The sequence below is a fragment of the Lissotriton helveticus genome, chromosome 1_1, assembly GCF_964261635.1.
Source record: "Lissotriton helveticus chromosome 1_1, aLisHel1.1, whole genome shotgun sequence".
NCBI lineage: Eukaryota > Metazoa > Chordata > Amphibia > Caudata > Salamandridae > Lissotriton > Lissotriton helveticus.
In genome coordinates, this window is record NC_136057.1 from 1,955,742,392 (window position 1) to 1,955,768,765 (window position 26,374).

The 26,374-nt window shown below is 43.9% G+C and overlaps 1 protein-coding gene across 1 annotated transcript in view; it reads right to left on the bottom strand.

Moving 5' to 3' along the window:
• Positions 1 to 26,374, bottom strand: part of C1_1H1orf53 (chromosome 1_1 C1orf53 homolog) — a 148,570-nt gene that overhangs the window by 43,340 nt on the left and 78,856 nt on the right. Inside the window, exon 2 of the mRNA XM_078643991.1 lies at positions 3,057 to 3,158. Within this exon, the coding sequence (XP_078500117.1) occupies positions 3,057 to 3,158 (102 nt within the window). The remainder of the gene's footprint in view (positions 1 to 3,056; positions 3,159 to 26,374) is intronic.

Here is a 26,374-nt window from a genome sequence, read left to right on the forward strand (position 1 = left end):
AAATTGGTGGATAGACGTTCCTTGATTTGAAATGTGCTGCTTTCCGCTCCTTGGGCATTCGTATATATACAGTTAACCTGTTCTCCTTTTCATTACCAATTGCATGCTGCATGCCTATCTGCCTGACAATTGTAAACAATTATGATTTTTTGCTGTTGCATATGCTCATTGTTGATGCGCCTGGGATGCTGCTGCTGTTCGTTCATTGCATACTGTGGACTATAATACATCCTTAATGTCGATTTGTTGCTTGATAGCGGCCAGCCTCAGGGTTGTCGGCATGACGCTGTGTGACTGTATTTTGGTCTCAATAAAAACTTTAAAAAAATAAAAAAAAAAAAAAAAAGACTTTGTTGATGAAATGCTGAAGCAACTATTCCTTGACGTGGTGTTCACCAAGCTATTCTCTGGAGAATGCGCCCTCAGATCTCTTAGTCCAGGCTCCCTCACAGTGCGCCGGCTGGCTCCATCATTGCCAGGCTATTCAACTACAAAGACAGTGATTTCATTCTCCGAATGGCCAGTAAACAGAGAGATCAGAATTATGGCAGCAACATGGTCTAATTCTACACCATTTTCACTTTGGCTGTCCAGAATGCAAGACGAGTCTACCTTCCGGCACAATGAACACTACATAAAGCTGGTATTCAATATGTACTCCTGTACCCTACCAAGCTGCACATTGTGCTCAACAGAAAGCCCCACATCTTCACCAATAAGATGGGTTAAGGAGCTCCATCAAGGCCCTTACACTTGCATTAAACTGAATGTACAAGCCTTCAGCCCAGGGCCTATCACCTAGGACACGCAGCCCCCTGTCACCCATCCTATTTGCAATGGCAATGTAACCACTTGCAGTGAGGCATAGGGAAGATCACAGAGAGAAAGGCCTCAGCTTCTGCTCCTGCCATATCCTATTTGGAAACTGGAATGGCATGGGGAGCAAAAAACAATGGATTTAGGCCCAGATCTCTGTACTGAGGTGAATGTATGACATTGTTCTGCATTCTGTTTATCAATCGTTCTTTTTGCATTTGTCACCCCGAGTGGGACGGGTATGCCCAGATGTGAGTTCCGTGCTCGCGATGCAGCTGGAGTCAAGCTAGCCTGGCTGCTGAGGGGTGAAACACCTAAACCGTTCCCAGGATGCTTGTTTCCAGTCCAGGGAGGACTTGGCCTGGCAGTTCGGGCTAGACTGTTCCCATAGGGATCAGGGTCAAGACTGATTTGCACATGGCTGGCCTCAGCTTCTGCTCCTGCCATATGCTATTTGGAAATTGGAATGGCATGGAGAGCAAAAAAACAATGGATTTAGGCCCAGATCTCTGTACTGGGGTGAATGTATGACATTGTTCTGTATTCTGTCCATCAATTATTCTTGCCACTGAATACTGATGTTTATTGTTACTCAGCTCAATGTTATACATTGTTTTGATCTCTGTAGAAAATACCCAAAAGACCTAATCAGTCAAGCCGAACATACATGTCTGAGAGCATTTGTCAAATAGCAAACATTATTTGCACCAAATGGTATAACATGTTAAAAGCTGGATTGCAGCAATTGAGGAAAGTTCTTAAAGACATGGGAACCAATTCACAAAGGACCGCCTCACTCATGACAGAGGCCCTGCAGTTGGTACGGGGCCCCTGTACTAGCGGCAGGGTCTCCGTACTGCAATTACCCATTGCGGAGGTCCCACCGCAAGTGCTGGACCGCCGCCACCACCGCAGAACCTTCGCAATGAGTGCGGAAGCCCTTTGTGAATCGGCCCCAAAGTCTACGTGAAGTGCATGCACAAATCATAAAAACACTTCAAAGTTGCAGTAACAGCATATCATGATTAAGGCTTCCAGTTTTCCGTTTCTACTGTTTTTTACAGATAAATACAGAAAGAAAAGAATGCGTTTCCTGTCTTTATGTATTTTAAAAGCAGAAAAATACTAAAAATTGTGCTTCTTGTGAGAAACTCCCCATGCTGTCTTTCATGAATTCTAGGCAACAGCTGAGCAGGCAGACAGCATGGAAGGTTAAAATACAGGATGAGATTTCCTTAAATACAGGTACATGTTAACATATATTTGACCAATGGCGCTAATATGTACCTGTGAGTGAAGTCTTGTATTATACGTGACTGCCTGGTTTGCTAAAATGTGACAGGCATCCATGTATAAGTGCATGTCCAAGAGTTAAATAAATGTGGAAATATACCATTTTACAGCTAGATTTATTCTTGAAACACAAAATAAATATGGATAAATATCAATTAAATGGGCAAAAACTAAATATGGATGAATGCAGACAGAAATGTAAAAAAAAAAAAGATACCATAAAACCGGGACCCCCTAATCATGATACACTGATAAACATGCCACTCAGATTACATTACCAAAATGCATCCCCTGGCACACAACATAAATGCCACATCACAACATATTGAGGTAAATAATATGATAATGGAAAAATATTGAATCCAGAATATCGACTCTAATATCGATTCACTATTCTTAACTCCACATCTGCATACGTCTGTGACATACATTTTGAAAGTATGTAGATTTAATGGTATGAAAGTAAAAATATAATTACCTACAAATACTTATCCTCATAGTATTCTGGATGCACTATTGTGGCATAATGAAATCAAAAACTCGGTAATTTAGTACAACACGTTGCAGATTTTGTCACTGAATTTTCTGCCTTCTATATTCTCTTCACAGTCTGGTGCTTACTACATAAACCATTCATGTAATGTATCACAAACCCCAATTCTTTTACATTTGCTCTTTCCCACATTAAAACTGGATTTACGGTGTAACAAAGGAAATGCTCTTCTTAAAGAAATTATTTGGAAATAAAATTATTTTGTTTTACTGTACACCTAGCTATATGACGGCCAATTTACGTTTGAACAGGAATATCGTTCAAATGTCATAAAAGTGCACTTGGGCCCACAAATCAGTTTCATATGCTTATGTGCTTCATAGACCACTGGGAGCACTGAAGAAAGCTGATTCATGGATATTTTTTCATGATGTCGAGGAGGCATACTACTTACATGTCGGCAACCACATCCACAGCATTTCCCTCTTTGTAAATGAGCAAATTTGGTGAATACAAAATATCCCGTCTCTGGATCGACGTAGTTCTCCTGGTGGGCCTAGAAAACACAAAACACAATTTCACTCTAGATAAAAGTCAGCCAATCAACTTGTTTATAAAGGCACATTAAAAAGGACCGTATATTTATAAAACACTTTTAATTAATTAAAGTCGTTTTGTCCCTAAGGAGGGGGAGGAGAAGGCCTGTGAATTGTCAGGAAGGAGTATTGCAAATTTACATGTGTGTGGGTGGGTAGGCTCTCTGAAGTTCTTTAAACTAAGCTTCGCCTCACATTCTTTTTTAACAGCTCATTCTCGTGCATGTGACTCTGCGGCACCATGTTTAAAGCACCTCTCCAAATGTCAAGCACCTCACCTTACATGTCCCATTGTGTGCCTTTCCGACCATACAGTCAACACGGATGCAAAAACGAGGACTTTCCGAAAGAATGAAATATTATATAAAAGCTACAAAACAATACAATATGCACTGGATACCTCAAAATAATTATCCACTAGGGCTGATTATAATGTCCATCACTCTCTTCATTATAGTCAGCTTTTATTTTTAGGAGCTACAAACCCAGTATCTTCCAGCACTGCGCCTTTCGGGTCAAGAACTATGTTCTAGAGATATAAATATGCCATTTTGGGAGAGGATGTGCCTGGAGTTGGAGGCGCGGAGGGGGGCGGGGGTACTGGGGGGAGGGGATGTGGGAGGGATGGGGGAAGGTATTCTAGGGGTCACAGGGGAAATAAAAAAACTTAACTGCAGCTGTCCCGTTGCACTCTTCTGCTCCTCCTCACCTCTCCTGCGGCCTATCCTGAACCTGCTTTCGCGCATAAGAGCAGCTTCAGGATTGGCCTAAGCACCCTTGATCTGTGCTCCAGGACAGACTGCAAGTCTGTGCCCTCTCTGTCCAACCCAGCTTTGTTGCTGGGTTGGAGAGAGCTTTCACTGCGCATGATGGTGTGACCTGCCTGAGTAGCAGGCCAAACCATCCTGCGCAATGATAGGAGTGCACTACCACTTCCCTCAGTGCCTGCCACCACCACTTCTGCCCTCAAGACTTGCTAGGAAAGGAAAAATAAAGAGTGTCGCTTTATTTTTCCTTTTGCAACATTTTGGCGGGGCGACATTCCTCCGCCATAGCGAAGGAGCTGCCGTTGGATGTGGCCTTATGGACGGAGCTGCTGACTTTGGAATTGAGGAACTAGGGGGCATATTAGCAAGGAACCTCGTTAAAATTATCGCTGTTTTATCGGCAGGAAACTGCCGATAAAACGGCGATAATGGGCTTGCTAATATGCGTTATAGAATTCCTATAGAATCCTAGGTTAGATGTGCAGGACATCTAACCTGGGATTCTATAGGAATTCTATAACGCATATTAGCAAGCCCATTATCGCCGTTTTATCGGCAGTTTCCTGCCAATAAAACAGCGATAATTTTAACGGGGTTCCTTGCTAATATGCCCCTAGGTTTGAGTCGGATCATGAACGTTAATTCACTAAAATGCCAGGGGTAACGGAAGTGACATCAAACAACCCTTGACCTTCAGTTCCACTCATACAAACATATTACATATACAGACACATTCACACGTACACACACCCTCTCTCACGTAAACACAAAATCACCTGCTAACATGCACATGACATATATTTTAAAGCTTTTTTATTACTTACCTCCGCTTCCAGCTAATTCTACACCATTTTGTACTACACTAATAGCGAATAATGAAACATTATTTGCTATTAGTGTAATAAAAAAATTGAAAGCAAACAAAGATAATGGAGCCCAAGCCGACGTTCAGAAGGATGAGCTGACACTGTGTTCCTGGCAATGATTTAGGTACCTCTGAGGCCAGGGGCTGCAAATACAATGCAATGGGTCTCAAGAGTCAAGACAGGGGTCATAGCAGCGACAAAATGACGTCCATGAACATTCAGTGGTTCTGATAAAATCAATTAACCTCCTGTGCCCCAAAAAAAATAATTAATGTGACTTTGTGTAATGTAGCTGGTGCTCATGTAAAGTGCTACAATACCCATTGGTATGAGTTTATGATATATAGATTAAAAAATATGTTAGTCTTGCTCAAGACTTATGTCTCACTCCCATACAATACTAATAGGTACAATAAAGCTGGTTTTTCCCAGGTAAATTTCGGCAGGTCATACCTGATTAACTGTTTTGGGAAGAAATGACCAGTAAATACCGGGACATGCAGAAGTCACTAAAACATGCGTGTTATGGCAACTTTTTGCAGTCAAAACTCAGAATAGGTGATAATGATCACACTTGCAATTCCATGTCATATTTTGTCAGGTGCAAGAATTATTGCATCCACAATGGGCCACTCATTTAATTCTCAAGGGATGCCTGTTATTTGATATATATATTACAATTCTGGTTGCATTCTTATTACCTGAATTTCAGTATTGTTCCTAAAAGCTGCCAATTGTGACTTTTTAAATCTATGGCAGAGGTGTTACCTGCTCTAAATTCATTAATGTAGGTGGATCATGCACGGCCAACATTGTTTGAATTTGTTGGAAGCTTTGCCACCATCACATAAACATTTATGTGTCAATGATGCTTGAATTTCATGATGGTATTATACTGGGGATCTGTTGGTCAGGAAAGCTGTTGTTGTTCCGGGACGTTATAGAGACTTAGAGGGAATTGTGGCACTCCATGACCGACCTATCTTCTCCCACCCTATAACAGAGCATTAGAACAGGGTGCAAGATATATACAAGACTAAGGGCCTGATTACGATGACGGTCGGAAAGGCTGCGAACGGCATTCGTATTTTCCTAAACCGTGTCGATCCTATGTTTCCAACCGAGGGTCCGATTCCAATGCGGTAAGGAAGGCCTCTTAATGGCATTTGCTCTGTCCGAATTGGTTCGGGAACGTGTCTTTCTTACCGGTTCGGAAAGGTTTCCGACCGAATAAGTACGATGCGAGTTAGGCATTAGGAATATCCCAATCCGAACCTGATGCCATTTGGTAGGACCGAGCTGTATGGAGCATAATAGCACGTTTCTACGGACCGCTTTTTCGAACGACCAAGTATGATGCTGGATTCAGACAGTCTTTCTGAATCGTACTGTCCGACTCAAATCAGCAGGCGGAAGGAGTAGTTTCTGTCCTGTAACTCCAGTTCTGTAGTAGGGGTATCTCTGTTATAGTCATAATCTAGTTAATAGTCCCGCCCATGTGCGTGGACCCCGGAGCAATCAAAAATTATCTTCTAATATGTCAAAAAATGCAGACCTGCACAGACACTTAAGAGAGAATTTAAAGACAGATAATGCAGCCTATCTCCACAGGCTACACTGTCCAGTACTTCAACTAGAAATTCCACCAAAAACCCACAAACAGCACAGCCTGTCCAGTTTTCTCCACAGAGAAAAACTTTCCTTTACCAGCAAAAGCCTCTGGAATGATAGAGAGGAAGGAGTGGACAGACAAGCCCCATAGGCTGCCATTATGTGGCTCAAAACAGGATACTGTGCCTTTAAGAGAACTTTCCAGAACTCTCTCAGTATCCCAGAATGCACAGCATGTCTCTTTTACTTTCAGTTCTTTTTGAAGGCGTAACACGCCAGACCTGTAGCATTCCTTACATGACAATCTTTCTCCACCGGGGAGGAGGGCGGGCGCTTATGACTATAACACAGATACCCCTACTACAGAACTGGAGTTACAGGACAGAAACTACTCCTTCTGTAGTAGGGGATCTCTGTGTATAGTCATAATCTAGTGAATAGAATGGCAAGCCCATCCCCACACCAAAGCGGCGGTGGAGAGAAGAGTAACAACACCACTACTGTGCGAACAGATTTCGCAGCGAAGCCTGCCCAACCTGAGCGTCTGTCCTGGCATCAGTGTCCAAACAGTAATGCTTAGCAAAGGTATGGACCGACTTCCAAGTGGCCGCCTTGCAAATTTCTGCAATTAGAACATTACGAAGCAAAGCAGTCGTGGCAGCTTTGCCCCAGGTGAAATGAGCCTTAGGTTTACCCCCTAAGGTCTTATTAGCCTTCTGGTAACACAATTGTATACAGGACACAATCCACCTAGAGATGGACTGTTTTGAGGTAGCAAAACCGGTCCGGACTGATCCATAATTGATAAACAATTGGTCTGACCTACGACTATCTTTGGTTTTATCCAGATAAAATTTCAACACCCTCCTAACATCCAGGGAATGCAGAGACCTTTCCGCTGGAGATGAAGGATTCTGAAAAAACGTAGGTAAAGTTATGGTCTGGCTAACATGGAAATCCGAGATAACCTTTGGAAGAAATTTAGGGTGAGTACGCATAACAACCTTAGCAGCATGAAATACAGTATAAGGTTCTTGGCAACACAACGCCTGAATTTCACTCACCCTGCAGGCCGATGTAATGGCCACGAGGAACGCTGCCTTCCAGGACAGGTACTGCAACGAAGCCTTATGAATAGGTACAAAAGGCTCCTTCATCAATCTGGACAGCACACCATTCAATTACCATGAAGGCAAAGGAAGCCGGACAGGAGGGAACACTTTCTTCAAGCCTTCCAAAAAATCCTTGATCACAGGGATCTGGAAAAAGGAAGTCTGTGAAGGGCATTTCCTGTAGGCAGTCAGTGCTGCGAGATGAACCTTAATGGAATGGACATTAAGGCCAGACTGCGCCAAATGTAGAAGATAAGGAAGGATGACATCTTCCTTACACGTGGTTGGATCATAGTTCTTGGACTTGCACCAGATGCAGAATCTCTTCCACTTGTAAGCATAGGAAGTCCTAGTGGAAGGGCGCTTAGCCTCCTTCAGTATGTCCATACAATCTTCTGGTAGATTCAAATGGCCATATTGCACTATCTCAGGAGCCATGCCGCCAAACTGAAAGACGAGAGGTTGGGGTGCACCATCTGCCCCCCGAACTTCGTGAGAAGGTCCGGCCGGCACGGCAGCCGTATGTGAGGAAGAAGAGACCGGTGAAGCAGGTCCGTGAACCACCACTGTCTGGGCCATTCCGGGGCAATCAGGATCATCTGCGCCCTTGACTGGGACAGCTTGATGAGCACCGCCGGCATCAGGGGAATGGGTGGAAAAGCGTACAGAAAGCTGTTCGACCAGTCGATCCATAGCGCATTCCCCAGTGTCCCCTGCTGGTAGTACCAGGAGGCGAAGTCTCTGCATTTGCTGTTTTCGGCGGTGGCGAACAGATCTACGTCTGGAGTCCCCCACCTTGCGAAGACTTCGCCTAGTACTTTGTTGTTTATGACCCATTTGTGGTTTTCCTGAATCAGTCTGCTCAGTGCGTCCGCCTGAACATTCTGCACACCTGGTAGATGGGTAGCCGTTATCGTCAGTCCTCTGGCTAGAAGCCAGCGCCAGATCGCCTGCGCCTCCTGCGACAGAGTGCATGATCTCGAGCCCCCCTGCTTGTTGAGGTAATACATCGTGGTCGTATTGTCCGTCTGTACAAGCAGAGAGTTGGTCTGGAAGGACGGATGAAATGCCTTCAGTGTCAAGTGAACAGCTCTGAGTTCCAGGAAATTGATGTGATACGTGGACTCCATCGGAGACCATGTTCCTTGTATCTGTAAGTCTCCGGAGTGCGCCCCCAGCCGTGGAGAGACGCATCCGTCACGATAGTCTGTGTGGGAATGTCCTTGTGGAAGGGAACCCCTCTGAGGAGATTCTCCGCTGAACACCACCACTTCAGAGACTGAAGAGCATGCAGTGACAGTCGTATCTTGTCGTCCCAAGACCCCTTCCTCTGATCCTCCAAGCACTCCTGCAATGGTCTCATGTGCAGCCATGCGTGTGGCGTGAGGAAGATACAAGAGGGCATTGACCCCAGTAGAGAAGACACCGTCCTCACTGTCGTAGATGGAGCGGTCATAAGAGCCTGAGCCTTCCGAAGGAGTGATAATCGTCTCTCTTCCGAAGGAGACACGCTTGCTGACAGCGTATTGATGGAGGCTCCCAAGTACTGTATGCACTGGACCGGAGTCGGGACAGACTTGGACATGTTGATGTGCAACCCCAGCCTGTTCAAGAGAACGCACGCCTTCTGGAAGTGCGCTTGAGCTTCCGAGAAGGAGGAGGCCTTGATCAAACAATCGTCCAGGTACGGGTAGACAAACAACTTGTTCTTCCTCTGGTGCGCCGATACCATTGCCATGCACTTCGAGAATGTTCTGGGCACAGACTTCAGCCCGAATGGCAGTACTGTGTACTGATAATGATTGGCGCCGACTAGGAATCGCAGGAACTTCCTGTGTTTGTGTGTAAAGGGCACATGGAAGTACGCATCCTGTAGGTCTATAGCACATAGCCAGTCTCCCTGTTGCAGCTGAGGATAAATCTGATGCAACGACAGCATGCGAAATTTCTCTCTGCGAATCCACTTGTTTGCTTGTCGCAAATCCAGAATGGGCCTGAACTCGTTCTTGTCCTTCTTGCGAACCAGAAAGAACCGTGAGTACAGACCTCTTCCCCTTGGAGACAGAGGTACGTCTTCTATCGCCCTTTTCCTCAACAGGGTATCGGCCTCCGCCTGGAGCTTGCGCAGCTGAAACTGCGAGCTGACCGGTGGAATTGCTGGAGGCGGGCCGGTGTACCAAAGACTGTATCCATTGCAAACAATATTCAGCACCTACTAATTTTTCTCCACTCTACCAGAAATAATTGAACCCTTCCCCACACCCGAGTGGGTAACGGATGCAGGTGAAGTAACCACTCAGGGCCTTGACCCAGCCAGGCCTTTGTTTGCCGCGGCGGACTGCTGGCCGCCTCTGCCCTTCTGGCGCTTCTGGAAGGGCTTCCAGAACTGCTGGGGCTGTCCCGAAGCCTGTCCTCGCCCCCTGCCTTGTGCCCTGAACCGTCTCTGGAACGGGAGGTAGGTCTTCTTCTCCTTGGGCTTCTCCAACCTGACAGCCGTCAGGGTCTCGGCCTCCGCTTTTATGCGGGCCATCTCATCATCCGCATGCTTGCCAAACAGGGTTTCCCCCGAGAAAGGCAGGTTGGCCACCCGTTGTTGAGCCTCTGGCTTGAGCGAAGCCAGGCGTGGCGCCGTTGGTTGACACCATGGCAGTACACATGCGCCGCCAGAAGAGACACATCAGCCACCACGCTGATGAGTTGGTTTGACACCAACATCCTCTCGTTCAGAATCTCCTGAAAGTCCTCTTTCTTCTCTCGAGGAAGGAGCTCAGCGAATTGCTGGAGGGACTCCCATAGGGCCCGATCGTATCGCCCTAGTAAGGCCGCGGCACTTGCAGCCTTCATTGCAGTAGACGCCGTCCCACAGACCTTCCTGCCCGCCGAGTCTAACCAGCGGCTCTCCTTATCAGGAGGTACTGTAGACAACGGGGTGGTGGTGTGCTGCTTCCTAGCCGCCGTCACTATGACTGAGTCCGGTGTCGGACCCATCCTGAGAAAAGCCGGGTCAGAATCTGGCGCCCGGTACTTCTTAAGGAGCCTGGAGGGGGCCACCTTCATCACCGCCGGAGTGAGAAACAACTCCTTGGCGGGCTCCACCAATCCTGGTACTAGAGGCAGCAATGGTCGAGACAGGTGCTTTTTATGTAGCGCCTCGAAAATCACAGACGTCGTGGGCGTGGGCACCGTCACCGTGATGCCCAACTTAGCCGCACCCCTCAGTAGAACATCTTAGAATGAGACGATATCGTCCACTGGCGACACCCTCGTCCCAGGGGATTCCGACAATGTCGGCGAGTATTCCCTGGTCCTAGAAGAATCCGTGTGGGATCTGGACCTGCGCCTCCTGTGGCGTCGTCTTGATCTTGTCGACGACCGGTGACGACTCCACGATCTCTCCCTCTGGCCGGAGCGAGAGCGCGATCTCCTCGGCTTCGGACGCTCCACAGGTCTCAAAGGAGTAGGTGACTGCGGCCTGCTCGGGTGCCTCGGCTGAGGAGTCCCCTTAGGCGGCGTCGGGTACCGTGGTAGTGAAGCCTTCCTCGGCGGAACCACAGGCGCTCCAGAAGGAGGGAGCAGAGGATGGGAATGAGGAGGAAGCGGTGGTGGAAGCGGAGGCGGAGGGGGAGTCCGTGGCGGAGGTTCCTTGGGTAAGGGCGGAGGAGGCAGCGGCGACCTTGGCTTAGGAGGTGTATATACCTCGGAGTACACAGAGCCCTGTGACTCCCTCTTCTTTTTAGGTGGAGGCGACGGAGAGGCCGTGTCTCCTATCGGCGAACGTCGCCGGCGCACCCCAGCGGACCCAGAGGAGTCCTGGCGCCATAACTCCTTCTGCGCTTCCGTGGCGTCGAAGAACGTCGTTTCGACGTCGAGGAATGCCGCCTCGAAGTCCACCGGTGCGATCGCCTCGACGTTGAGCCTCACCTGGATGTCGAACGTCTCCTCCGCGATGGCTACCGTCGTCCTCTCGACGTCGAATGTCTCCTTGACGTCGGACGCCTTATCCTCGACGGCGAACGCCGCCTGGACGCCGAGCGTCTCCTCGACGCCGAACGCCTGCGAGTCTTCGACGTCCTCCTCGACATCGAGGATCCCCTCGACGCCGACCTCCTCCTCTTCGCCGACGGCGAACAGCGGTGTCGCCTCAACGGCAAGTGCCGACGCCGGGCCGAAATCTCTCAACATTGATGACTCGACGATGCCGATGACGTCGATGACTCCGTCGACGGTGGCCTGGTCAGTCCCCTCGACGTCGAACGTCGACGCCGCTTCGACCCAGAGCCCTGGGGAGACGGGGAACAGACTGCTGTTATCCCTCTTGTTTTGTTAATGGGGAGAGGCTGCAAATGAATCTAATTGGTTATTCAAATTAAAAGACTGCTGAGTATGAGGTGCACAACTGTGAATGTGTTTAATGATACGAAAACAACCCAATACAATTTGTTTAAAAAAAGGGAACCTTTTGGAGGTAATTTATAAGAAGCTTCATTAATACCACATTAAGAGGAGGGTGGAGGGGGCGGAGCGAGGGAGGGGCAGCTGGGAGGCGGGAGCGGGGCGGCGAATGGGAAGGCTCCTGGTGGAGGGGGGCGGGGCCGCAGGGGATCAGCGGCGGGGAGCGGGGATGTGGCGGGGGCACAGCGGGAGTAAAAACGGCGGGAAAACCGGCGGGAAAGCGGCGGACTGGGCAAGAGACTGGCAGGAAGAAAAAAGCTGGGCAAAGCGGGGGAAAGCAGTCCCAACACAGGGGGGACAGACCAGAGTGCGGAGGCAGAGGCAGGAAAAGAAAAGGTCACGCAGGCAGCAGAAGCGGCGCTGCGCTTCAGAAGCAGAGACCACGCCTCGTGGTCAGGGGCACAGCTGCGAGCAGCGGCGGGAACGGGCAGCAGGGCACACCCACGGGGAGTGTGCGCAGTGCGTGGAGGAGTGACCGGCCCAGAGGCACAGAGCATAAATGCTTGTGCTCACTCCCCTCCCCTAAAACATGATAAAATTGGCTTATACCTAATTGGTATATTTAATTTACGTAAAGCCCCTTGTAGAATGGTATACCATATACACTGGCCTGCTAATTAAATGTTACCAGTGAGCCTGCAACTCCTATTGTGCCACCCACTTAAGTAGCATGGTAAAACACAGACTGTAGTTTGCTGGGTAACATCGATCACAACATAATCCGGGCAAATAGAACTCAGATACGTTGCAGTGCTTATGTTCTACCTCCCAGGACTAGTTGTCTATCCCTCCAGTTCACCAGGCAAGCAAGCGAAGCAAGGACAAACTGCTGACCTTGCAATGTCTTGTTTTGGTAATGCCTGTCAATTAAACAAAACTGATTAATGATACTGATTGTGACAAAGGAATTGCATGGCACAGTGATCAAATGGTAAATAGCCATTGCATTATCAGGTTTCCATGAGTTTTTCTTTAAAATCCCTGCATTTGTATTTATATCCACTGAATACATTTCTTTTGCTGAATAATATACAAGGCCCAGGGGTTCATAGGTTCACTTTACAGAGTGATATTCTTTTACTAGATGCATATGTTTCTTGTAACAGAACTCAACCTTTAAATTTTAGGAGCATTGGACGTATAATTACACTTTTATAACCTGTTTACGGCCAATAACATTCCAATCTCAGTGAAACAAGTATTTTAACTATGCAGACATCATGCCGTAAAACAATTTTTGCTTTAATATGCCCAGAACTTGAACACGCACACTAGATCAAAACGTGGGGAAAGCCAACATGGAATGACCTTGAAGTAACCCCTTGTTCCCAAAGACTGTCTCCAGCAAGCATTAAATCAGATTTGGTCCAATGTTTGGCCGCGAGGGTCAGTTCAATGTCACACTTTGAGGATAACTTCGTGGAGAAAATGTAGGCACCATGAATCTCAATACAGAATCATCTGTGTTGGCAAATTTAATTCTGAAAATCAAGCATACCAAACCTCTGTAAACTTACATTAGCTAAACCTACCTTCTAGGATATACACCCCCGCCCCCCAAGTAATAATATTGAAAAACTGAATCAGCAGTTTTAGAATTGTCTCAAAGAGCCTCATCTAATAATGAGTATATTTAATTTTGACTAAAGTTGTGAGAATTACAGTTTTGCCATTTAATGTTGTCTCAAGAATGGCAGAACATCAACCCTGATGTGTTCACAGGTGAGGTAATCTCATTTAGTAAACTCTCACTGTTTAAATCACATTGATCACGTGACCCGGTGCAGTACTACCATTCTCACAGGGGCGGCTCTAGGCTCATGGTGGCCCTGGGCAGGGAGCGTAGGTAGGGGGCCCCGGAAGAGGGGGTCCGGGCAGGGTGGAGCGCGGAGGTCAGTGAAGGGGGGGTCAGGGTGTTTGGAAGTGGAACAGAGCCACAGGCCGCCAAATCCCTGCCAGGGGCCGCCACGCAAATATGGATCCATCCTCAGAGGATTATTATATTAAGGATATATATTGGCGTGGTGGCCCCTGGGGTTTGGTGGCCCTGTGCAGGTGCACAGCTTGCACATGCCTAAGGCCGTCGCTGATTCCCATAATGCACTCGGGTTGTTGTTGCCAAACTGAGGTAGATGTAAAATTATGCTGAATAACTTAATTCCACGGTTGGAATAAAATCATTGCCCAGTGCTTAGACTGTGATATAATGCAATTCATGCTGAATACCGTCCGAAATCACAGTCCAATGGTCCGAGTGCACTGTGATGTTCAAAACAAATTGTCACGTAAGATGTATGCAGCGATTACCTTTCATGTTGTGAGTCCTCTAGATGTGCTGCCCTTAAGGTCGCCAGTAGGTATATATAGTTAGGATTTTTTCTCTATGGGATTTTTGAAAATTCTATGTCGAATAACTTTGGCGTTTGAGGACGGAATTGGCTGAAATTTACAGGAAAATGGAACATTTTGTTTCTGAGCAGCCCCTGAAAATTTGGGGGGGTTTCGTCAAGGGGGGGCCGAGAAAAAAGGGGGGTCCCAAAACGCGTTTTTCCCATGCAATTTTCCATAGGGCGGTTGGCCTCACTTTTAGCTCGAACGGCTGAATGGATTTCCACGAAACTTGGCAAAATTGTAGGGACTGGTAGCCTGATGTGCCTTTGCTAGGTCTCAATATATGTGTTCCAGTGGATTTTGAGAAATTAACGTTCAAAAAAATATATATATCTGTAAGCGCGCTCCGGGCAGCGCCCCGGTTCGCGTACTTGACGCGTAACGGAACTTCGCGAAGCGAAGCTGATTGGCTCTCCGGTGTCTGTCAACATTCTAAACAGTCCGGAGTGGCCGCCATCTTGTCTCTCTGTAGGATCGAGAGACAAGAGGAGGCCAAAACAAAGGGGTAAATGACCATAAGGGGGCATAGCAGATCCTCCCTGACCCCCTAGGTTTGATGTGGAGGCTTTAAAAGGGCCCCGCGGGGGAAAAGAAAAAAAAATATTGTTTTTTTTGCGTGGGGAGCGCCCGGTACGCGCACCGGGAAGCGGTCCGGGGAGCGTAATATAAGGAAAAAAGAATGATAGACTTTTTAAATATTGTATGTTTATTGATTGTTCGTTTTGTTGTTTTTTTTTCGTTTTTTTTATTTAAGTAGCAATATGTAGGTACCAATGCAGAGTCAAAAAATTAATATACACCGTCTCCTTTGTAGATATCTTGCATGTTGTTTCAGAAGTAATTGTGGAATATGGAATTCATACCATAGTGTGTCAGGAAAGCAGAAACAATATGGAGGCAGGAGATGATAAAGAGATGTTAAATACACATTGGAGATAATATAAAGTTGCACAGTATACTATAAGTCTGACTTTACATTATAATCAATTTGGTACTAGTTTATGAATTAGATATAAAAATGATTAAAGACTCGAACAATTTTTGATTATTAAATATAAATTTATTTTTCTGATTCTTTTTCAAAATTTAATAGAACGTCTAACATTTGACTGTCCGATATGTCTTCTTTTTGACTGAACATAACTTCCCACATTTGACCGTCCTCATATTGAAGTAAGAAATCCACAGATTCTACACATTGTAGAAGTTCATGGTCTCGTGATTCATCCATGAATTCCAAGTCAATGGGTTCAATGATTTCCTCATTGTTCATCTCTAGGACAATTTCAAAGGAAACGTTCTGTTCTCCTTCCATTTTTGTGCTGAAATTTGCATAAAAAATAAATATATCAGTAGAGATAGGGCCCTGTTGGGTTTAAGTTCAGACAGGTACTTTTCAGGCATGAAGTAGTACTATTAAAAAGTGCCTGTGAAAAAGCCTAAGTAAATTCATAATTATACCACAGAAACCTAAATCAATCCATAATTATAATAAACAAGCCTTTCTCAATGTCTAACTCTTACAGAGGGATAGTATATAACTATCTGAAAATGTTTTCAAATTTATAAAATAACATCTTACCTTTTAAAAACAAGTTTAAGTTGTCAGTGAAAATGATCTTGCAATGTAGTTCAGGAAGTAGTAGTCAAAATGGCTGTGTTTCTCTCTCTTTCTTTATATATATTCAGGTACATAACCAATCAAATGTCAGGTAATCTATATTTGGTGAAAGTGTCTCCAGTGGTTTTTCTGTATATTACTTTCCCACCTTTTTTGAGCGAGCGCTTCCCGGTGCGCGTCCCGGTACGCGAACCGGCAGCGTTACGGGAGTCCTCCATTTTGTGTTTCGGTAGATTTGAGATACAAGATGGAGGGCAAATAATGTTGAGAATGGGTAGAAGGGGGCACGGTAGACGTATCCTGACCCCCTAGGTTTTCTGAGGGTGGCTGAGGAGGCCCATATGTGCGAAAAAAAACACATTTTTTTCCAAGTTTTTGCACGGTTAGCGTCCGGTGCGCGTACCGGGTAGCGCTCCGGTGAGCGTACCTTGGTGAAAATTAGTGAAAAAAGTTAGAGTAAAATAATAATTGTGAGTGATCAGAAGTAGGGTAGCTCTGAAAAGAGCTTTTGGGTCCTGTGGCTGATTTAGGTACCTACAAGTAGGTACCAATACATAGTCTTAAATTCAGGATGAAAATTCTGTTCCCCTCATCTGAGAAGTGAACTACATCTCCTCTGTAGATATCTTGCATGTAGTAACGCAAGTTATTGTTGTAGATGGAGCCCATTCCATGGTCTCTCATGTAAGCTGAAACAGACTTATTTACATGCTTCCTCGATTTCTCAATTTGTGGACAAAATTGGTTGGACCACCTCCATTTCTGTCTTTGGCATATATTTGAATATACCAAGGCAGTTTGAGGAAAAAGTACCATCAATTGGTCAAAGGTGTCTTTTAAAAGCATTTCCAGACCTACCCCAGTCAAAGTGCCCAAGTCATTTCCTCCACAGTGCACAATTAACAGGTCAGGTTTTGGCAAATGCAAAAAGGTTTTCACCAATGGTATCAATTGGTGACATCTTAATCCTCTGTGGCCAATCCAGTTGATTTCCACATTTTGTAAATTGAGGTTGTGTAAATTTCTGTTATCAACATACCTTTGAGCCCAGTGGATATAACTATGTCCAACAATCCAGACAGAAAACATGGTGAGAGGAGGTTCTGCTGCAGTCAGATGAAGTGTGGTAATGAAATGGCAGTTGGAACAGTAGGAGTATGTAATGAAAAAAACTGTGGAGTTTCTGTGGTAATTAATCAGTAGCAGTGATTGGTGGATTTTGATTGCTGAAAACAGAAAGTTAGGGTGCATGGATGAGTTCTTTGAAAGATGTAATTTGAATGGTCAAAAAAAAATCGTTTTATGAAAGATTGCACTGGATACGCAGGTGTACTGAGAGTTCAGAGTTCAATTGAAACATTGTTGTGTGAACTTGCAAACATGAGAGGTCTTTCAGGAGGTGGTTGCTATGGAAAAAAGGCAGAAAGGGCAGAAGGGGGAAGGGTGTTGATTTGAAAAAAGTGAGGGAAGAGTTTTGATTGGGTGACATGAGAGATATGTGTGATGAATTACAGCATTTCTGTGCCATTGTTGGTTGCAGCCTCTGGAGTGCATACCTTTTGCTCTGCTGAAGACAAATTGGTGTGTGTCTGAGACTGTTTTGAAACTCAAAAAATATTTGCTAAGGGGAGAAAAGATTCATTTAATTTAGATAGAGAATAGTATGCTTTAGGGAGAAAATTATGAAGAAAGTTGTGTATTTAAAATGTTGCTTTGTTTCATAGGTTGCTTGGGGCATATTTACAAGGCCTTTGAGTCCCTTTGATATTATTTTTCCCATTTTAATTTAAGACATTTCCCCGTGGTGCAAGGTCCTTGTAAATACGTCCCCATGTGTGCTTGGCACATTTAGATTTTGTTTCTTTGAGTTACATAGCCATGTTAAAAGTGATGCAAAAATGGTTTAAGGGCCTTCAAAATACGCTTTCATGTGTGTTAGGGCATTTTAAGTCACTTCCCCATGAATGTAGTTGAATAACTGCTTTACTTGATGTGTTTAAAAACGTTTATTGAAGTCATTTAAGTTTCTTGATATGTACTGCTAGAGTTTCATAGGCTGCTTGGGGCATATTTAAAAGGCCTTTGAGTCCCTTTGATGTTATTTTCCCCAGTTATTTCCCTGTGGTGTAAGGTCCTTGTAAATACGCCCCCATGTGTGCTTGGCTAATTTAAGTACTGATAGGATGTGCTTCTACATAGGACCTGTGTTGTGTTTTCAAATTATGACCAGAAAATCGTTTTTTTTTTTTTAAAACGCTTTTCACATTTATGAGAAGGTCATATTTTGTGTGCTTCTTTAAATAAATATTGAACTGAGAAATATTAAACTGAGGCTTCTGTAAGTGTCAAAGGAGGTGAGTAATGTACATTGCTCTGTTGGATACAGTCCTCATCCTCTGCGTACTCTTGGATATGCTAGACTAAATCTGCTCAATGAGATAACTAAGCTGAGGAAACACAGGTTATGTGATTCTGAAATGAGGAAAATAAATTCCATATTTTTCAATTACATCACCTGTGTTTCCTAACATTATGAATCACATTGTGCAGTTGAGGTTTAGGTCTGTCCAGGGACACAGAAGAGGTCTGGCCTTTGTTCAAGAGTGAAGTGGACATGACTCACTTCATTGGTAGGCCTGCACATGTATTATCTCCTCTGTACTCTTCAACAAGCCTAAATTTCATCTGCAACCCTGAGTAGGCCTCACCTCAAACAAACCTCTGGATAGGCCACACCTTATCGTCATCCTGAATCAATCATTTAAAATGTTAGGGGCAGATTTATGATGGCCGTGCGCCTCTTTTGTGCCGCTGTTGCGTCACTTTTGTGATGCAGCAGTGATGCAAAAGATACACCATGTTGCAAGACAGGCCTCACTTCATCTCCAACAAGATACCGTCAGTTTAAACTGTAAACATTTAGGACTGTGTAGGGGGCATGGAGAAGCTGAATCTTCTGTAAATGTCAAAATTGTTGCATACAGTGCTCAACTTCTGCGTAGTCTTTGATATGTTAGTTTCCATCTGCACAATGAGATACCTAAGCAAAGGAAACACAGGTTATGTGATTATGAAATGAGGAAAATAAATTCAACATTTTTCAATTACATCACCTGTGTTTCCTAACATTATGAATCACATTGTGCAGTTGAGGTTTAGATCTGTCCAGGGACACAGAAGAGGTCTGGCCTTTGTTCAAGAGTGAAGTGGACATGACTCACTTCATTGGTAGGCCTGCACATGTATTATCTCCTCTGTACTCTTCAACAAGCCTAAATTTCATCTGCAACCCTGAGTAGGCCTCACCTCAAACAAACCTCTGGATAGGCCACACCTTATCGTCATCCTGAATCAATCATTTAAAATGTTAGGGGCAGATTTATGATGGCCGTGTGCCTCTTTTGCGCCACTGTGCGTCACTTTTGTGACGCAGCGGCGGTGCAAAAGATTTGCTATGTTGCGACATATTTACAACTTGATGCATCTAGGCAGATGTGTCATGCTGTAAAGTCCTGTGCCACATGAAACCGATGCAGCAGTGATGCAAGATGCAAAAGATGCACCATGTTGCAAGACAGGCCTCACTTCATCTCCAACAAGATACCGTCAGTTTAAACTGTAAACATTTAGGACTGTGTAGGGGGCATGGAGAAGCTGAATCTTCTGTAAATGTCAAAATTGTTGTATACAGTGCTCAACTTCTGTGTACTCTTTGATATGCTAGACTCCATCTGCACAATGAGATACCTAAGCAAAGGAAACACAGGTGATGTGATTGTGAAATGAGGAAAAGAAGTTCCACATTTTTCAATTACATCACCTGTGTTTCCTAACTTTACGAATCACATTGTGCAGATGAGGTTTAGGCCTGTCCACGGACACAGAAGAGGTATGGCCTTTGTTCAAGAGTGAAGTGGACATGACTCACTTCATTGGTAGGCCTGCACATGTATTATCTCCTCTGTACTCTTCAACAAGCCTAAATTTCATCTGCAACCCTGAGTAGGCCTCACCTCAAACAAACCTCTGGATAGGCCACACCTTATCGTCATCCTGAATCAATCATTTAAAATGTTAGGTACAGATTTATGATAGCCGTGTGCCTCTTTTGCGCCACTGTGCGTCACTTTTGTGACGCAGCGGCGGTGCAAAAGATTTGCTATGTTGCGACATATTTACAACTTGATGCATCTATGCAGATGTGTCATGCTGTAAAGTCCTGTGCCACATGAAACCGATGCAGCAGTGATGCAAAAGATGCACCATGTTGCAAGACAGGCCTCACTTCATCTCCAACAAGATACCGTCAGTTTAAACTGTAAACATTTAGGACTGTGTAGGGGGCATGGAGAAGCTGAATCTTCTGTAAATGTCAAAATTGTTGTATATAGTGCTCAACTTCTGTGTACTCTTTCATATGCTAGACTCCCTCTGCACAATGAGATACCTAAGCAAAGGAAACACAGGTGATGTGATTGTGAAATGAGGAAAAGAAATTCCACATTTTTCAATTACATCACTTGTGTTTCCTAACTTTACGAATCACATTGTGCAGATGAGGTTTAGGCCCGTCCACGGACACAGAAGAGGTCTGGCCTTTGTTCAAGAGTGAAGTGGACATGACTCACTTCATTGGTAGGCCTGCACATGTATTATCTCCTCTGTACTCTTCAACAAGCCTAAATTTCATCTGCAACCCTGAGTAGGCCTCACCTCAAACAAACCTCTGGATAGGCCACACCTTATCGTCATCCTGAATCAATCATTTAAAATGTTAGGGACAGATTTATGATAGCTGTGTGCCTCTTTTGCGCCACTGTGCGTCACTTTTGTGACGCAGCGGCGGTGCAAAAGATTTGCTATGTTGCGACATATTTACAACTTGATGCATCTATGCAGATGTGTCATGCTGTAAAGTCCTGTGCCATATGAAACCGATGCAGCAGTGATGCAAAAGATGCACCATGTTGCAAGACAGGCCTCACTTCATCTCCAAGAAGATACCGTCAGTTTAAACTGTAAACATTTAGGACTGTGTAGGGGGCATGGAGAAGCTGAATCTTCTGTAAATGTCAAAATTGTTGTATACAGTGCTCAACTTCTGTGTACTCTTTGATATGCTAGACTCCATCTGCACAATGAGATACCTAAGCAAAGGAAACACAGGTGATGTGATTGTGAAATGAGGAAAAGAAATTCCACATTTTTCAATTACATCACCTGTGTTTCCTAACTTTACGAATCACATTGTGCAGATGAGGTTTAGGCCTGTCCACGGACACAGAAGAGGTCTGGCCTTTGTTCAAGGGTGAAGTGGACATGACTCACTTCATTGGTAGGCCTGAACATGTATTATCTCCTCTGTACTCTTCAACAAGCCTAAATTTCATCTGCAACCCTGAGTAGGCCTCACCTCAAACAAACCTCTGGATAGGCCACACCTTATCGTCATCCTGAATCAATCATTTAAAATGTTAGGGACAGATTTATGATAGCCGTGTGCCTCTTTTGCGCCACTGTGCGTCACTTTTGTGACGCAGCGGCGGTGCAAAAGATTTGCTATGTTGCGACATATTTACACCTTGATGCATCTAGGCAGATGTGTCATGCTGTAAAGTCCTGTGCCACATGAAACCGATGCAGCAGTGATGCAAAAGATGCACCATGTTGCAAGACAGGCCTCACTTCATCTCCAACGAGATACCGTCAGTTTAAACTGTAAACATTTAGGACTGTGTAGGGGGCATGGAGAAGCTGAATCTTCTGTAAATGTCAAAATTGTTGTATACAGTGCTCAACTTCTGTGTACTCTTTGATATGCTAGACTCCATCTGCACAATGAGATACCTAAGCAAAGGAAACACAGGTGATGTGATTGTGAAATGAGGAAAAGAAATTCCACATTTTTCAATTACATCACCTGTGTTTCCTAACTTTACGAATCACATTGTGCAGATGAGGTTTAGGCCTGTCCACGGACACAGAAGAGGTCTGGCCTTTGTTCAAGAGTGAAGTGGACATGACTCACTTCATTGGTAGGCCTGCACATGTATTATCTCCTCTGTACTCTTCAACAAGCCTAAATTTCATCTGCAACCCTGAGTAGGCCTCACCTCAAACAAACCTCTGGATAGGCCACACCTTATAGTCATCCTGAATCAATCATTTAAAATGTTAGGGACAGATTTATGATAGCTGTGTGCCTCTTTTGCGCCGCTGTGCGTCACTTTTGTGACGCAGCGGCGGTGCAAAAGATTTGCTATGTTGCGACATATTTACAACTTGATGCATCTAGGCAGATGTGTCATGCTGTAAAGTCCTGTGCCACATGAAACCTGCGTCAGATTTCATGTGAGCGTTTTGTTGTAGGGTGGCCAGTCATTTGCATGAAAGCCCTGTAAAACTAACACAGTAAAATTAAGAAGATTTCACTGAGTCACATTTATGGCATTGCTGAATCAAATCCTTACGCCTGTTTGAAACAGGCATAAGGAGTGATGCACCATGCAATGTGTGGCTTGCCCCTGTGCATTGCAGTAGACATGTCGCGCTTACGACGTGATTCGTGCAATGCGCCATTTTTGTGGAACAGATGCGTGACGCATCTGTGCTGTTTTTGCTCAATGGTGCTCTGCATTGTAAATGCGGCACATCATGGGTGGCAGAGCAGCGGCGCACGTTAACTGGTGCATCCCTGGGGATGTGCCAGTTAACATAAATCTGCCCCTTTACATTTAAGTATTAGCAGGGGACACAGAGTTGGTGAGGCTTATCCAAGGTTAAGAAGAGATGAGTCCTGTTCACTGAAAACTTGGACATAGGCCTCACCTCCTCAGCATCGCTGGACATGGTTAAATAATATCTGCAAAATGTTACTCTTGTTAAACAATTTTACAATTATAGTCTCTGAGATTTGTCTCTTACTCTGCAACATCTCATTGTTGTTCTCTTTCTTTAAAGATAACGAAAACATCAAGCATGAGTGATAGTGAGCAATCTGTTGATCTCGATATTATCATTGAAATTGTGATTGAAACATCAGTGGAAGTAGATCCCTTGGATGATTTAAATCCTGAGGATGATGAAGATCATGATGAGGATGCCGATTTGTCAGAATTGTATGACATAGGGTGGGAAGCTGACCTGCTCGAGCCTATGGAACTATAAACATTTATTTTAAAAAGTTACTGGAAATTAAAAGTAAACATGTTAACCTTTTCATTTAAAATTAAACAAATCTTCAAAAACAGCTTGTGTGAAGTGTCTTTATTAAAATAGGGAAATATGCTGATAAAAATTAGTTCAGATTCACATATAAAAGAGCAAAGGTCAAATGTAGAAGCATTCTATTTCTTTGCTACTATTTGTGACTACTAAATTTGCCAATGCACTAAAAATTATTGTATGTAAAATTGACAAGTATTGTGTTAATTTTTTGACGACTGTTATTGATTTACTGTTTGGTAATAGTGATTAATAACATTTTTTATTATATTTTACCACAGATTCAACTGCAGATCATTTCAAAACTACATTATGCCATCTAAACAAAGAACCCGAAAGGCTACAAAACGTCAAAGACAGCAGATTACTAAATGCTTGCAGCAGTCCTCTACAATAAAAACTCGTCAAGTCACCAAGAAAGCTCCGGGTAAGACAACGAAATCATTCCTAAGAAACATTTGTAGAAAAAAAAGTAGTACTACAGAACATGTTTTAGTCCAGAAAAAGAGAGCCAATTTAAACGGAAAGGAAAGGCCAATCAAAAATGTTACTGCTAGAGCAGGAGATAACTCTGTGCATGGTAGTAGAAGGAAAAATCAGTTTAGGGACATTCGTAGACGAATGTTCCGCAACAGGATAATTGGCAATTTGTTAAAAAATATTAAGAAAGGTCAACAGAAAGTGGTTTTTTATAAGAGAAAAAAAAAGTTGAGAAAATTATTGATCAGGCATTTGAAATTAAGCGAAAGTTATTTATTTTGATAATCAATAGAATTAGGAAGCTAAACAAGGCAATTTATGATTTCAAAAGAAATAGTAGATGGAAGAGAACAGTTAATCGTAGTAATTTTTGTGAAGTTTTTTCAGGAGAATGGATGCATAGTTCAAGTTGTGAGGCATTTTTTAACGAGGAGAGTTATTTCCAGGATAATGATTTGGTGCATGCAGTTGACACCAGTGGTCAAGCTTATGAGGTGAAAGATGGTTGTCCAGTTGAAAAAGAAAAACTTGTGACAACAGAGGCAGAAGAGGTGTTAGGTAATGAGGTTTTAGGAAGACGTCCTCAGGGACCAGTGTATACCTGGAAGTGTAGTAGTATTTGCAGTGTGGGACAGGATTCCATCAATTTGCTTTGTGATTTTGTACGGACATTTAATAAGAAAACTTTAAAACAGAAAATGAAGTTGTTGCAAGAATTAGATCCTTGCAGAGTGAGAGAAGTGACAGGTTTGCATGGTCATTCACTGGCTTGTCTTTCCAGGAGAGTATGCCAGAGTGTTTTTCATCATTTCAGGATGCTAGCAGTGCATCATAATAAAGTGAGGAAATTAGTTAGAATGTTGTATTATGCTAAGAGTCCAGCAATTATGCTTAAACAATTATGCACTGCTCTTTTGCATGGTTCTGAAGTAGATGTGAAGAATATTTGTGAAAAAATTGAGTTTTGTTACTTTGCAAGTAAAGAGGAGAATGTTGAAATTGAGCCAGAAGAAGAAGGTAATGTGGAAGATAGTGTACAGGTTTCCAGTACAGATAATTTTCAGAAAGAAATTGCCACGTTTCAGGTGAAATCAAGTGAGAGCCCTAATTTCACTTGTGTGTGTTGTCGACGCACTTATTATGAGAATCAGACTAAGTTCGTGGATTTATATGCGAAAAGTGAAAGTGAAAATAATAGTGAATGGAAGGATTTTGCAACATACTTGATGGTAGAAAATTGTTTTGATTTGGGATCGGATCAACGTGTGTGTACTTATTGTTGTAACAAATTAAATCAAAACCGGATGCCTGCTAGAGCGGTTCATAATAATCTGGAATTGGTTGAGATTCCTTCTGAATTGAAGGATTTAAATACTTATGAATCTATTTTGATTCAAAGTATCCATCCCTTTCAGGCTATTGTACGAATGGAGCCAAAGACAGGGAAATTGCCTCCATCAGATTTACAGAGAGGATTAAAGGGAAGAGTTGTTTATTTGCCTCTAGATTTGAAGAAAAACATTAATACAATTGGAGTAGAGAAAGTGGAAGAGGAACCTCTGGTTATCTTAGTTAATGGGGTTCCGACAAAGAGTAAGAAAATCTGGCAAGATTTAGTGGATGTTAGGAAAGTCAAAAAGGCAACATTGTATTTGAAGAAAAACAATAAGTACTACAAGAATGTATATGTTGCAGAAGAGGAAGTAAGTGAAGAAGAGGATAGCGATTTGTGTGCTGGTCAAATTGAGAAAGTAGAAGCCTCTAAAAATGAAGAAATATATGAACATTATAGTGTTCATCCTTTGCATTCCAAGGAAGTCATGGGGAATGCTATTGAGTTGTTTCAAATGAAACAAGCCAAAGGAAGTCCCATTAGTGTTTGGGAGGAAAGTTTGGAAGCTCGGTGTTTCCCACAGCTATTTCCAACAGGTCAAGGAGGAAGATATGATGAGTGACCTGATCAAATTCCTGCTTCTGAATACCGGACTTTACGATTGTATGCAGAAGATCCTAGGTTTCGTTAATGCATTCCCTATTTGTTTCATCTACTGTTTGAAAGCGATCTGTCTGGACTGTCATATGCAGTGAACCACATCTTGAAAAGTGGTGTACAGATGCAAAATATCTCGGCAAGTGATTTTATGGATAAAGTCAATGTGCAAGACAGTATTTTAGATTCTCACCTGATTAATCTCATGGCGTGTCAGCGTGGTACTAATGAGTACTGGTACCGTCGTCATGGTGATTTAAAATGTATGCTGAGGAACTTAGGAACTCCCACATGGTTCCTCACTCTCAGCTGTGCCGAGTATGGCTGGGAAGACTTACTTGAATTTCTATGAGAGGCAAATGGAAACATTGAAAATATCGAATTCAAGACACCCGGAGAACTGTGCTCCTTGGATCCAGTGAATGTATGCAGGTACTTCAATCATAGATTTGAAGCTATGATGTCTTTCATCATGAACAAGAAAAATCCACCTCTTGGAGAGGTGTTGGATTTCTTCTGGAGAAAGGAGTACCAAGCAAGAGGTGCTCCTCATATACATATGCTGCTGTGGATCAAAGATGCACCCAATTTTGGAACAGATCCGGATGACTTAGTGATGAGTTTCATAGAACAGTATTCTACATGTGCTGTTCCAAAGGCAA